The sequence below is a fragment of the Vespa velutina genome, chromosome 1 (assembly GCF_912470025.1).
Source record: "Vespa velutina chromosome 1, iVesVel2.1, whole genome shotgun sequence".
In the NCBI taxonomy this organism is placed as follows: Eukaryota; Metazoa; Arthropoda; class Insecta; order Hymenoptera; family Vespidae; genus Vespa; species Vespa velutina.
The window spans coordinates 12,210,841-12,225,287 of NC_062188.1; the positions used below are offsets into that span (position 1 = coordinate 12,210,841).

Here is a 14,447-nt window from a genome sequence, read left to right on the forward strand (position 1 = left end):
TATTAGAGAAGAAAAGGGAATGTTACGGAAGAAAAGTTCATGTGTCTCCTCTTTGCTCTTTTTCTCTCTGCCTCTTTCACTTGTCTAGCGTATTAATCGAAGCTGTTTTCATCAAATATTTCCGTCTTGGAGTTTTTGATAAGAAAGAAGGATAAGAAGGGACGAAGAAAGTAATATCGATGAATTTCTCTCGCAAGTTTACTTTCGACAAAGGACTTTCCTCGAGTTTCCTAATCATTCAAATACACGTAGGTAGATTCGATCACGTCGATCGGATTTTCTACTCACCATGAGACAAGGGTGGGGTCGTAGAGTGATTCGCAGTAGGATTTGCGACTAAATCGAATTGGGAAAGCTTCATGTCCTCTGCTATGGCGACTTGTCTCGCGCTGTTCCATTTGTAGATGACGTCGCGAGTCGTGTATCCAACTAAAGAGAGAGAGAGAAAAAGAGAGAGAGAGAGAGAGAGAGAGAGAGAGGGAGAGAAAGAGAGGGAGAGAAAGAGAGTGAGAGAGAGAAATGTTGAACAGAAAGAGAAAAATTCGATGTTAGAAAAATGAGAGTATACGAGATTGATCGATCACTTTCCTTCTCGTGGAAGGACTCGAATTTTGATTTAGATCTTCTCTTTTTTCTTTTAGAGCTGCTCCGGAGACGAATAAATCTGGCTCTTCTTACCTTACTCGAGAAAACCTAGTATCGGGATCTTCTTACGAGGAGATTATAAACGAGTCTACCAGAGAAGTAAGCTCTCTTTCGTTCTCTCTTTTTTTCTTTCCTTTCTCCTTTCATCCTCCCTCTCATTAGTTTTTCGCAAAAAAAAGACGATATTGCGAGCACTCGCACGCGAGATACATTGTATATGTAATTAATAAATAAATGTAATTAATTAAATTCTTAATCGGTTACCAAGAATAACGAGTTCGCGATGCTAAACTTTTAAGGGGAATAGAGTTAAAGCGTTAAGTCGATAACAATCGACAGTTTAACATCGTAACAGAATTTGAACTTACAACTACCAAATTTCAAGGGACATCTTTGCGTATCCATGGGAAAATCTTCAAGGTTCATCGGGCATCCAGCTTTGATCGTGAGTCTGCGAACAACAGAAAACATTTCTATCGATTTCGGGGTATCGTCGAATCGTTGCAACTATGTAATTGCAATGATAGTTTTGGTATATCGGATAGAACACGCAACGCAGTTCGTGAAATGTGAAAGTTAGAGGTGTTAAGGAGATAACGAAGATCTGTATTCGAAACTGATCAAGTTATCGCACTGGCATGGTTTAACTCTTGCGAGGTAAGTAAGTTAGAGCTCGAAAGAGAGACGATCCGTGACTAATCGGATCCATCACGCTCGTGAGCTTGTTCGATCACTCGATTTGCAGTTTGCAACGTTCTCATTTCGCACGCTCTTTCGTGGTAACTACCTCTTCCGTAACATCACGTCGATTATATCTCACGAATGTATTCAAAGGAGATACGCGTATCGTATTTTTATCTTCTTTAACTAATCTTTATTCTTTCTTGGTATACTGAACTTTCCTAATGTTATTTAGTTTAATGAGAGAAAAGTTGCCTTCGATGAAAACGATATATCTTTCTTTTTTTTTTCTCTCTCTCTCTCTCTCTCTCCGTCTTTCTTTTGCACTTTACGAACAGCTCAAAAATGCTTTATTTCAGGTGCAAACAAGAGCCTGCGGGTGAAAACTGCAAAGGCAAAAAGATATTTTGCCAAGGACCTGTGATTGTTCCTTCTTTCTTTCTCTTTCATACATCTTAAGTATATACCTAGCATTATATTTCATTTTTTACTTTTAATTCACACCCTTTTGTCGTACCCCATCCTTTTTATCTTACTTTGTGTTTCTCACCAAGCTCGGTAGCCCATTCATACCTTCCTTAATTTCTTTCCTCTTATTTCCCTCTTTTCTATCATTGTGCACGAATAATAGTGGATTCATGAACACCCTCATTTATGTTGAACCCGATTTTTTTCATGATATATGTAAAATAAAATTTCAGATTACTAAAGGCAAATTTTTTTTCGTTGTCGAACGAGAAATACTTGACGAGGGTTCAGAGATAGATTAAGAGTCGATTAGAGAAGCGAAGGTCCGACTTAATTGTCATGACAGAAGTCAGAAACGTTTCTCTCATGAAAAGAGGAGCTCGCTTTGAAAGATCAAAAGCGCCCGACGAGCTCTTTCGACCGTACTGAAGTCTCTTCTACGGTTGGCATGTCTCGTCTCTTTCTATGTCGCCTTGTACACCTTATCTCCAGTGAATACTAAATTTATTAGTGTATCTTTTTTTCTTCTTTCTTTTGTTTGTTTCTGTTGTTTAAGGATATAAAATAAATCTCTCGAGAGCAATACTTTTTTTATTTATTTCGTTTACGTGTGTCGAACAAATGAGATTACGTTAAGCGGATTTAAACAAAATATCGTATACATATATATATATATATATATATATATATATATATGTATGTATATATATAGAACTATAATATAAGTTCTATATATATAGAACTTAAAATAGAGAAGATAAATAGAATTATTTTTCATCCGTTCTTTTCCTTTTCTTCTTTCTCCTCCTCTTTCTCCTCCTCCTTTTTCTCCTCTTTCTTCTCCTTCTCCTTCTCCTCCGAAAAATTTTCCCGTATATCCGTTCTCATCAAGGTGAAACGATAGATCTCTATAAACGACAGATTTCTTCCCCGTTTCTCTCTCGTATCTTCCAGATGCTTCACGTTAGACGGACGGAAGTGTTGGTTCAAAGTCTTGCCGATTCTTGGATTCTTTGAAGAAGTTTTTGACAGGCCATTATGTGTACGACGATCGAATCTCACGTGGTATCGTTTAGTGAGGAAATTTGCGAGAGGACGTCGAGGAAGGAAAGAAGCCAATATCTTAAAAAGGGTGGGAAGGTGATAGCAAAAGGGAAGATTGACAATCTTGTTCTTCGATACAACGAACGAGATTCGACTAAAGCAAGGGAAGTTTTTTTTTTTAGAAGCACGATCCCACGCGAAAGAAAACATTAGAGATAAAAAAGCAAAAACGTCGAGGGAAAAGGAAGCGTAAATTGCTTGTGGATCTTGAAGAGTACACTCGGAGAAAATTGATGTCTCTCTCTTTCTCTCTCTCTCTCTCTCTCTCTCTCTCTCTCTCTCTCTCTCTCTCTTTCATTCGACATTTTCGACGTCAGAAGGTACGGCAATTCCACGTTAGAAGGTATGAATCACTTCGAGCGTGAAGTGTACACACATTTCGAATCGCAGAGAGATCCTATGGATTTACCGAACCCGAATGCATACATACATATAGATATACACATACACTTGTGTGTATGTGTGTATAAGTATCTTCCCGAATTTCATTCAGATCGATCCTTATCTCTGGATGCCGAACAGCGGAGAATTCGATTTTACATACTAGTTTTAATATATTTAATATATACCCCAGACGCATTTTTTGGATACTGGTTTATGTAATTGGAATATGGTTTATATAATTTATGATTTTTCATATGAGATCGAGTAATTGATTTACAAAAGAAAATCCATGATGTATGTATTCTCATGTTTTTTTCGTATACATACATATATATATCTGACAATGTAAATTAAATTGCTTTTGAATTTATGCGTTCTTTTCTCTCGGTAAAAGCAGAAGGTAAAATAAAGAAGTAACGAGAGAGTCCTCAATACGAAATAGCAAGTGCATTTGATATTGCATCGTTATTATTTACTATAAGGTTGGCATGTGTGCGAGCCTCCCAAGGTGTCTCGTTTGCATGAAAATAACGAACTCGATTAACATAGATATACCATCAAATTCTAAAATTACTTCGAGTCCAGTGTCCCAGATTATTCTACCGCGTTCATTCCTGTATGATCCCTGTAACATTCCCACGTACCACGTAGGCAGAATCTAAAATCACGGATTTTGGAAGGGTAGCCTTGAGAGATGCTAGGGTTGGAAAATCCAGGAAGACGCAAGAGATTATCCCTGACAGATAGCAAAGCATATAGGTCTATTTTGTGGAAAATGAGTGGTGCCAACGGATAAAATGGATGTATTTCGCTGAATTTCTGGTTTTCTTCTCAACGAACATAATAGTTCTATCGACGAACATACTTCGTATTGATTCGATTGTGTGTTATATTAATTCTTTCAATGATCACTTAATGATCTCTTTCTCTCTCTCTCTCTCTCTCTCTCTCTCTCTCTCTCTCTCTCTTTCGACAATTAAATTTAATGAGCGATGTTTTCATTCGAGTTCGCGTTAAACGTTATCCAAGGAAACAAACCGATAATTTATTCCATACTCATGGTCTATTGGAATCCTATGGTTATGCGGAGAATTCTGTCGAAACTGGTGAAATGATGAATGGCAAACACGTTTGTAATTACGTTTTAATCGACGTGATATTTCTCGTCGCGAGGAAGGAACATTAAATCACGATAAATGATCGGAAAGATTAGGTTGTATGTGTATACTGATGCTGCGTATCACAAATAAGTATCGAATTACACGGCTCATCGATATTTGAGTATCCTTCGTTTAAATAAATTTTAAACTTTCGAAATCTTCAATGAATTTCGTTAGATATTCTTACGCTTTACGAACAATCTTGGACTATTCGCTTAGAGAGTCATATATAAAGGTGGAAAATATCTCGTTTGAAAATCTCGGGAACGTCCGAGAAATCAAAAGGCGCGTAAAGTGAGACGTGCGAGTGCGCTCGAGGGAGCATCGTCGTAAAATGGGGTCGACTGTCTTTCAGTCGTGAACTACGTTTCTCGACAAGACTGTCGTGGCCCTTGTCATTGACTACATTGGCGAACCCATACGTAGAGAGATACGAGGAAGAAAGGAATCAAGGAAGAAAAGAGAGGACGCGTTTTCCTACGTTACAACTTGTTCAACCTGTCCTTTAACTCGAACTACCATGTCCTTTTTCTTTTGTTTCATATCTGTCCGTGTTGATGTTGCTACGTTTTCGTATTTTACTTCTTTGGAAGCTTTACGAAGGAACATTTTTCTTTTCATCGTCAGTACTGCGAAAGATTTTCTTTTTGAATCGTCAAAAGTAACCGTTCGAATATTTTCTTATTGAAAACTTGTACAATTTGAAATGAATTTTACACAATTTACATCATTGCCCACGATTTCACAGTTAAAATTGCAACCTTCACAAGTAGGAATGAATAGAAAGACGACAAAGTTTTGTAAATGTTTGCGAACGGTATTGCACGTTCCGTCACATGATGAAATGTCTCATTTGATAGTAGATAGTAAGTAATATTAACGGTAACATTTTTGGAAAGATCGACTTTCTTTACGATCCCAACTGAATTTTATTGAATTTTCACTGAAAGAGCTATTCGTTATTTAGATCGATCGACGAGGTTGAGTTGCAGTAGTAGTGGCTAATAAAGTGTGGTGTAAATAGTACGCTGGACGTGATAGCCACAGACCGTAAATGCGATGATGGCTGTGCTTCAACAAGCGTAACGTATGCGACGCAGGTGTTTTCAAAGAGAGACTTTTTTCCATATGACCGACATCATCAAATATTATTTTTCGTTTCGACTGTGAATTTTAAATTTGTTGATAGAAACTCGTATGCTAGAAAAAAGAAAAGAATAGACGAAAATATAAAGGAAATCGTTTTAAACTATCTATGAACTCGATAAAGATCAGGTGTTTAACCTCGTCAGCATTTGATATTCGAAGGGTAGAGGGTTCTTGAATTTTTCAGTGGTCCACGCTCGAAGCAGCCACGGGAGCGTTATTTCAACGCGAAATCAGCGGATAAGTCAAATACAAATACGGAGAAAAGAGTCTACGGATTCGAGGGACGAACGATGTATGTTTCCTCTTTGTTAAACCATTCCCTTTCTCTTGACCTAGTCTTCTGAATCGGCTCTATTGTGCACGCTAGAATTAACCCTTGATTCTCGGGCTACCCTCGGCCCGGGGCATGTCATGTATATCACGCCACCTAAGAGATACTCCTACGAGAATATTCCGAAGAGACTAGTAGGGAGTACTTTGCACGAAAAAATCTACACCGACAAAAAATTCATCTAGCTTTGTTAGATTTTTTAACTACAAACAATGAGTGACGAAAGAATTAGAAAGAAAGAAAAACATTCCTGAAAGTCTTTTATTATCACCTTTTTCTCTCTCTTTCTCTCTTTCTTTCTCTCTCTTTCTCTTTCTCTCTCTCTCTCTCTCTCTCTCTCTCTTTCTCTTTCTCTTTCTCTTTCTCTTTCTCTTTCTCTCTTCCTTTATACTCTTTTAAGAACAATACGCATAAAGATTAATTAAAAATGAAGAAAATTTTGGTTCATCGGTAATATCGATCGCTCACCGCGAACTGTAGAGTACCCTTCCGTCCTGATAAAGTCTGACGAACTTGTTTGGGCTAGTGATGGTGTGGAGATAGCTCTGTTTGCCATTATAAAAATATGTGTCGGGCTTCCAAATTCTTGCCAACATCGATATGCTGAGAGCGAGTGTTTCCTTCCCACCTTGAAACGCTAAACGTCTATCTACCCATGACTGTCGAAAATAGCAGTCCATCGAGTACGTCTGTAAAAAAATACTATATCGGAACTATTTTGAAAGCGGATCTCCATAGAAATTTTTTTTTTCAAGTTCGTAATGATGAAACCGACCATGTCGACCTCGGAGATAGGACCCATGCTACGGACCATGATGTCAACTTCGACCGTCGCTGGTGGTCCACCAAAATCTGGTCTCACGCTGTTGTCGTAACCACGAAGAAGATTGTCGAGTAATTCACTGATGTTGCTATGATTGTTACTTTGCGTTCTATGCCTCGTCGACGTTTTTGCACCGGTCGTTACACTACAAAGAGAATATGGATTTTTTGTCTATGTTTTAACAAATTCGATATAGAATGTGTCATTATTTTATAAGATATTGTTATAATTAAATTAGATCACTATATTTGAATGGTGAATATGAAAAATAACGTGACAATAACAGTGTATAAACAACTAGACAATAATAGAGTATAATCAGGAATTTAATATGCAAGTTTTTAAATTAAAAAATATTTATTTCAATTTTTATTATTATCATCTTTAATTATTTACATTTTGTTTTAATTTGTTCTTTGATTTTTTGCTGTTGTTAATATCTCATGTATACATGTACATATACATATAGTTGTAAAGCGATTCGTCTAATTTTCGTAAATAAATATAAAACGAGAATGTATTAACGTTTAATCAATGTTATCGATTATTTCATAACTAAAATAAATGAATTTGAAGCTTAAACAATACTAAATCGTCTTAGGTACTGGAAGTAAGAATAGAGAATCGAATAATGCAACTCCAATTATTGGTGTTTAACTCACAGAAAAGAAGTGAAAGAAGTGATAAGATTGGCAAAAGCGAGTAGGACTCGTTGCTTCATGATGTCCTGGCACCGAACTTTCCTACGACAACGTCTTGAACGGACCATCAATTCATCCTAATCACTCATCTTCTCGTTATCCTAGAATTAAATTGTAAATCGTTTTACAATGTAAATAGATAGATATGCACTATACCATAATTATCGTAATAAATTATAACATATTTCAACAATTTAATTTTGTTGTTTGTATTAACAAATTTTTGTTTGTTGATATGCAAATATAACGTTTTTTACCTTTTTACAAATATCCTCCAAAAGATTGAAACGACTCAAGAGATTATCGATATTGGAGACTGATTACGATTAATTGGATGGAACGTGGTCCATACGGCACACGGCACAAAAAAAATCGGAGCAGTTCGGTGAGATTGTATAAGTTCATTAACGAATCTATGAATGACATGCTGATGACACGAGTATCCTGTGGGACACGAGCAATCGAACGAGGTCTCTTTGTGAGAGATCGAATGAACCGATTCTTTCTTGCGTGTGCGTGCGTCGTGCGTCATTTTGCAATGCTATCTGGAAATTCAATTTTCCGGACAAACAACGTATTACGATCTATGCGACGATATTATTTCCTTAACAAATTATGTCTACGTTCTCGAACAGGCATACAGGCAACGCGTGAACGTGTAAAGTATTTTATTTACTTAGGAGAGAGATTTAATTGAACAAACAGAGTAGGTCGTCATGCTCGTTTATACTTCACGAAGGACTTCGTCGAAACTGAACTATCGTTAGAGAGAGAGAGAGAGAGAGAGAGAGAGAGAGAGAGAGAGAGAGAGAGAGAGAGAGAGAGAGAGAGAGAGAGAGAGAGAAAGAGAGAGAGAGAGAGGGACAGAGAGAAAGGGACAGAGAGAAAGAGAGAGAGAGAGAGAGAGAGAGAGAGAGGGAAGGACAGAGAGAAAGGGACAAAGAGAGAGAGAGAGAGAGACAGTGGAAAACTACTCGCAAAGGGAAGTGTACCTCGCAAATACAATACTTGTCACGCATGTAAACCAATGCTTTGCAAAGAAAACATACAAATGTGTGGGTGTACTTTGAGGGTTTCCACGCTCGACTTGATGCTCGTAGCACGCTGAGAGGAAAATCGCTGAAGTTACCATTTCTACGAAGGACACTTCATTTTCCTCACAGATTCGTTAGAAGGTTACTTTGGTACATTTATTTATACGATCAAATCGTAATTAGTTTGTTGTCTCCACATAATATATATATATATATATATATAGGGTTGGCAACTAAGTAATTGCCGGATTTCAAATAAGAAGGAAACGGCAGAATCCGCAATCACTTAGTTGCCAACCCAATATATATATATATATACACACATAAATGCATTTTGCATATAAATGCAACGGTGGTCTTCGACTAGTATAGCTTATTGTAAACAAAAGAACAGATATGCATGTAAACGCAAGAAGACTTTAATTCGAATTTGCAGGAAATTTTAATCCGAAATTGGATCAATTACAAATTTCAAATTGACGACAATAACGGTAATTTATAATTTATAGGTATGTATATTGTTTATTTGATGATTTAAGATAGAAATTCAAAAAGAATCTGAAGTTGTAGTTCACGAATAGACTGCAACTTCACTTTGAAAATGCCAGGCAACGTGGAACAACAAATGTTCGTTCTGTATACGTAATGACTTTTGGGATAGATATCTATTTAAATTCATGGTTCGAACAGTTTCGAATACCATTATAATCATTAATTTCTCGTGAAACATTATTGAATGCCGTATGAACGATAGCTTGACACAATAAATACCTTGTTAGATGATAAACATCGAGAAAGTAAAATCGTGTTCATCATTAATCGTTGAAAAAAGTGACAAAAATAAATTAGAAGAATGGTTCGACCGTCGAATCCGTTGTTAATGAGCATTGTCCTCGATGCGGTTGGACGTCTCTCAGAAAGGAAAGGTTCTACTGTACGAGATATCCTCAATTTCGTTCAAAAAAATTCAAATGGATTTTCGAGGAATCTTACGATGCAGGTAAAAAGGAAAAAAAAAAAAAGTGTAGAAAGAAAAGAAAGTTTGGATATCTTGTTATTATCAGAAATCTTCTAACAGGTTCATCGTGCTTTGAAACATGCAGTCAATGCTGGTTTGCTTCGACACAGAAGTGGAAGATATAAGGTTTTACTCAGCATAAATCCGATATCCGCTCAGCAATCCGTGGCCGAAGATTCGAAATCTATTGATGGTTTCACTGATAAATTGCTAAACGGATCACTCGAACGATCGACGAAGCGTAATAAAAATTCTGATAGGTAAGTGAGATATTGTTTGAAATTATGAAAACTCGAAATTACCGCTTAATTCTATTTCATAGAAAACAAGGTGGCAAACAAACACGTCGCAAAAGTGCTGCAAGTCGAAGTGGTGAATGCACTCATAATCGAAAATGTTCGGAGCCATTGGAGAAAGCGAGACTAACGCGAAGACAAAAACGAAAAACAGGTGGTAGAATCGAAGAAAATGATGATTGGGTAATATCGGGTCGACGTAAACAATTTGCCAAACGGAAAATATCCGAAATCGTGCAGGAAGATTTATCGCCATCGAGCGATCATTCCCACGAAAAAATAATTGATTTTGATTCGGATGTATCCAATGAGAACTACGATAAATCAACGAATTCAAAAAACAGATTTTATTCCCGAGGTCAGCTTTGATTAAGAGATTCGTAAATTATTTTGTTTTTTCAGTTAACAATTTTAATGAATTTTTTTTGTTTCCTTCTTAAGACGAAGAACGCTTGTCGTCTCCACGAAGGAAGAGGTCGCCAGTTAGGCAAGAGCACAGAGGACAAAGTTCAAAGACCAGATCGAGAAAACGATCATCCTCTCGAAATCGAAGTCCGCAGCGTTCAAATTACAATCAAAACCAAAATCAACAGGAACAGCAACAGCAGCAGCAATTAGAAATAGAGGAAATACCGAATGAGAACCTGGAGAATACGAGGATGGACTGTGAACAGGTGTCTGGAAATATCGAGCTCATCGACGATTCACCAAATCCTGAAATTGAGAGAGATTGCAAGCCTAATAATAGTGGAAGTGGAAGTAGTTTATAAAACTCTCTCTTTCTCTCTCTCTCTCTCTCTCTATATATATATATATATATATATATATATATATATATATATGTATAGAGAGAGAGAAGAGTAGATAGTAACGATTATCCATGTTAATCTCATTTCTTCGTATATGAATTATGTCAATGTCGCTGTACGTATCACGATCAGTCTCGTATATTCGTTATACAAATTTTTATTTTTTCCTCAACATAAAGTTTTAATAAATTTCTTATTATATTATAATTCTCTTTTATATAAGTATTATATCGATTTTGGTAAGTGCAAAAGATAATCAATTGATTGATCGTAAAAAGAATATTTTCTATATGTCACGTAATCATTTATATACTTTTATTTTATAAGAACATCGTACATCTTGCCACTTCTTGAGGTTACTCCTAAATAATCTGTATAGTCGGAAGATACACGAGAGAATATCGTAAATAAAACGAGACAACACGTCTTTTAGATGGCTATATGCATTTTTCTAAAAAAGAACAACTTTATTCTGTGTTAACTTACACACCCTGCGGGTTATAAGTTCGAAGAAACATTTTACGCTCTTTTTCTGGCTTAGGCCGAACGGATATCTCGGAAATGCGAACCATTTTTCTACTCAACTAAAGCTTTTTGGTGTTTATCGATTTAGCCTATGGCGTTTCCTTTTAAGCCGACGTTCAAGTTTTCGCTACACATTTAGTTCTTCTTTTCCTTCTCCTCCTTTTCCTCCTCCTCTTCTCATTTTTTTGCGTTGTCAGTGAACGAAACGATATTTTCTCACGTGATATATTCTCACGCTAATTTTTCGATAAAATGCTCTTAGTTTCATCAAATCATTCGCATATGGCTTTGTGAGATATAAACTTTTATCGAAATGTTGAAAAAAAATATGATGTTTTATAGTCTTTCCGATTACGATCCAATCGGATTAAATCCACGATTTTATCTATATACCACGTTCGTTCGAATAAATAGTATTTTATCAATAGGTAATTATTCGTTCATATAAAAAGATATATTTTATTTAAATAATTCAGTATTAGAGGAAGTAACGGTTAATACAATTTTTTGAGCGAGAGGAAACTCGAAGTTATCAAGTTTGTAGAGAACAGGAGTTGCGGAGTTTGAACGATGATGTATCGTGAAGAATAAGAATAAGAATAAGAATAAGAATAAGAATAAGAATAAGAATAAGAGTAAGAATAAGAATAAGAATAAGAATAAGAATAAGAATAAGAATAAGAATAAGAATAAGAATAAGAAGAAGAAGAAGAAAAGAGAAAGGAAAAAAAAAAGAAGAAGAAGGGAGAAACTTCTGCTTTCGGTGCTTTGAAAAGAGCGTAAGCAATTCGAGCATTTTCTTTGCGTTGTCAGACTTTCAATTTACCTTCGTCCAACAGTCGATTCAATTACACGTGCGTATAAAAACCATTTCGTCGTGTGACACCCTTCATCTCATTCTTCCATTTCTCTCTCACTCACTCACTCGCTCTCTCTATCTATCTCTATCTATCTATCTATCTATCTATCTATCTCTATCTTTTGTTGATCCCCACGAATGAATAGAAAAAAAATCGAGCAACATTATTCACGTCAACTTTTCGAGTAATCTATCGAAAAAACGGCAAAGAAGGTTAATACTAGCGGGTAAATTCGATCAAATGGATCCGTTTTTCTCGAATAAGGATCGTCATTTTTCTATTCATATATTAGTTTCTAATCTAATCGTTCTTATTCTTTAAGCGTTATTATTTAATATAATTGTATCTAAGAGAAGATTTTTTTTCTTCTTAACCATTAATGATTCTATTGACAAATAGAGAAACAGTTATGTAGTTTATAATGAATACTTTTCGATTGTTCATTCATGTTTTTTGTTATTCTCACACTACGTTGGAAAGAGAAAAGATAAAGTTCTCAATCTCATGAAGCGTTGTCCGAGATGCTCGAGTTTCAACGAGCTGACCGATATTATAAGTGGTTTACTGTAATGTAAAAACAAATCATTACTGGCAATTCTCGTTAACCTACAACCTTTTTAATGGCACCCTACAATTCTAAAACTCGATGAGTGGACGTATTATCGAGCTGAATGTTCAACGATCTTCGAAAAAAAAGATACAACAAAGCACTTAATGCATACCTTTTATGATATTCTTTTTTTATCCCACGCATTTCCATATACACATTATGATAATTTAATCTTTAACTTAAATCTATTTTTAGATCTCGATTTTTGTATTATATATTTTTTTTTAATCTTGTTCTCATGGAAAAAGCAATTTTAATAAGATAAATATGGAAGTCGATAAATATAAAAGCAAATGTATCTGCACATGTTTGAGTTTGTATGTTTGTATATTTGTAGAGAAAACATTTAAAATAGTTTTGCCACATGGCCGATAGTTATATTAAAAATTTCGATACTTTTACACAAAGTGCGAGTACAAAGGCTACTTTTCACAATGGAGAATTGATTACCTCATGACGAACCTTGTTCGAGATCGATAACGAAATCTCACGAAATAGCGACGTCAATGAAAGGAGAAGATGAAAAAGAAGGAAAAGAAGAAGAGGAATAAGAAGAAGAAGAAAAAGAGGAAGAAGAAGGAGAAAAAGAAGAGGAAGAAGAAGAAAAAGAAAAAGAGGAGAAAGATAAAAAAAATTTCCAATAAGAAATAAACGTATAAAATGGAACAAGTTCTTCATTGTATATATCTAACACGATTAACTTTGACTTTTCTCTAATTCGATAAAATCAAAACGATTGCCTTTTTCATCGTTCAGATCACACACAATTTATGGATATATTTTTCCTTTTTAATTAAAAATGTGGATACAGAAGGTATTAATTCTGGAAAACAAGGTGGCAATAGTTTTTTAAAAGAATAGTAGAAATTCATCTTGCCTATATGAATTGGATTCTCGATTGAATTGTTTCTATCTTTTTTATATCTTTTATTGTCAGAACCTGTTCATTTAATTTAACGATGAATACTCATGGGACTTCAAGTGACTCGGATGTCTCATAGGAAAATCTAGTCGTTCGAACTTGATATTATCTTTCCATGTTAAAATTATGCAACGATGGTATTCAGCTTCTTTACCCTTTCTCATTTAATTACTTTATTTGCGATTTTATTATTACGTTAATCATAAAAGCTGCTCTTCCGTTATTAATCTCATCTTACATTAGAAGTTTAACACAGTAACTTTCAGGAATTGCCCGATTTTTTTAATATCACTTTCAACGTTTATAACATTTGTTTATTAATAATATTTGTTTATTATTATATACAAGTTTGTGATTATAAGTTATGATAAAAGTAAGATTTATTATAGAAAATATAATAGTCAATTCTGTTATAAAATTGTTTTTACTGATATTAAGATAAATAGATAAAATGAATGTATATATGTAAATTTTGTTCGACAGCCTTAATAACTCATAATAACATTGTAATATATGTAATAATATTAATAAATTTCTTCCCGCGCTAATAACTCACCGCTAATTCATCGGCACTAAGTTCATCGATTGATTCTTGGAGGCACGTGGTCACGACGATTGATCGATTTCGGTAGTAAATATGGAAATTAAAAAGGAATTCCACCGAATTTTTTCGAGCAATGTCCACCAATTATTTTTGAATAACATCTTGAAATAACGTCATGAATATCAAATATATAGGTATAATCACATTCGGTATTTTTTAATGAAAAAACGTAAGAAAATAAAATAACACGAATAGTCGATGAAATAAATCAATCGTATGAATAATTAGAACATTATTTTTCTTAAAATAGAGGACATCGATGACGTAGAGTAGCATAAAAACCACGAGAAGCACGTGGCCGAGCCACGATGCGTACTGGCTGC

The 14,447-nt window shown here is 35.1% G+C and overlaps 2 protein-coding genes across 8 annotated transcripts in view; one reads left to right on the plus strand and one right to left on the minus strand.

Annotated features, from left to right (window-relative positions):
- LOC124955599 (gamma-aminobutyric acid receptor alpha-like) overlaps positions 1–14,447 on the minus strand; it is a 24,533-nt gene extending 10,086 nt beyond the window's left edge. For 2 of the 5 annotated variants that reach the window (XM_047510221.1, XM_047510261.1), the window contains exons 1-6: positions 14,077–14,447; positions 7,408–7,547; positions 6,698–6,890; positions 6,391–6,611; positions 1,014–1,096; positions 289–429 (exon numbers count right to left, since the gene is read on the minus strand). In XM_047510221.1, coding sequence (XP_047366177.1) covers positions 289–429; positions 1,014–1,096; positions 6,391–6,611; positions 6,698–6,890; positions 7,408–7,514 — 745 coding nt within the window. In that variant the 5' untranslated portion in view covers positions 7,515–7,547; positions 14,077–14,447. Of the gene's footprint in view, positions 1–288; positions 430–1,013; positions 1,097–6,390; positions 6,625–6,697; positions 6,891–7,407; positions 7,548–7,703; positions 7,992–14,076 lie in introns of those variants that run through there. The other 3 variants (XM_047510231.1, XM_047510239.1, XM_047510250.1) reach the window with 3 other exon arrangements.
- Positions 8,421–10,625, plus strand: LOC124955623 (serine/arginine-rich splicing factor 4-like). Of its 3 annotated transcripts, XM_047510312.1 has the most exons (6): positions 8,421–8,621; positions 8,917–8,989; positions 9,260–9,480; positions 9,559–9,758; positions 9,821–10,152; positions 10,236–10,625. In XM_047510312.1, exons 3-6 carry the CDS (start codon positions 9,334–9,336, stop codon positions 10,562–10,564), a joined length of 1,008 nt encoding a protein of 335 aa, XP_047366268.1. In that variant the 5' UTR covers positions 8,421–8,621; positions 8,917–8,989; positions 9,260–9,333; the 3' UTR covers positions 10,565–10,625. The 3 variants fall into 3 exon arrangements, with proteins under 3 accessions (XP_047366268.1, XP_047366277.1, XP_047366286.1); XM_047510321.1 differs by having other exon boundaries at positions 8,917–9,480; XM_047510330.1 differs by lacking the exon at positions 8,917–8,989.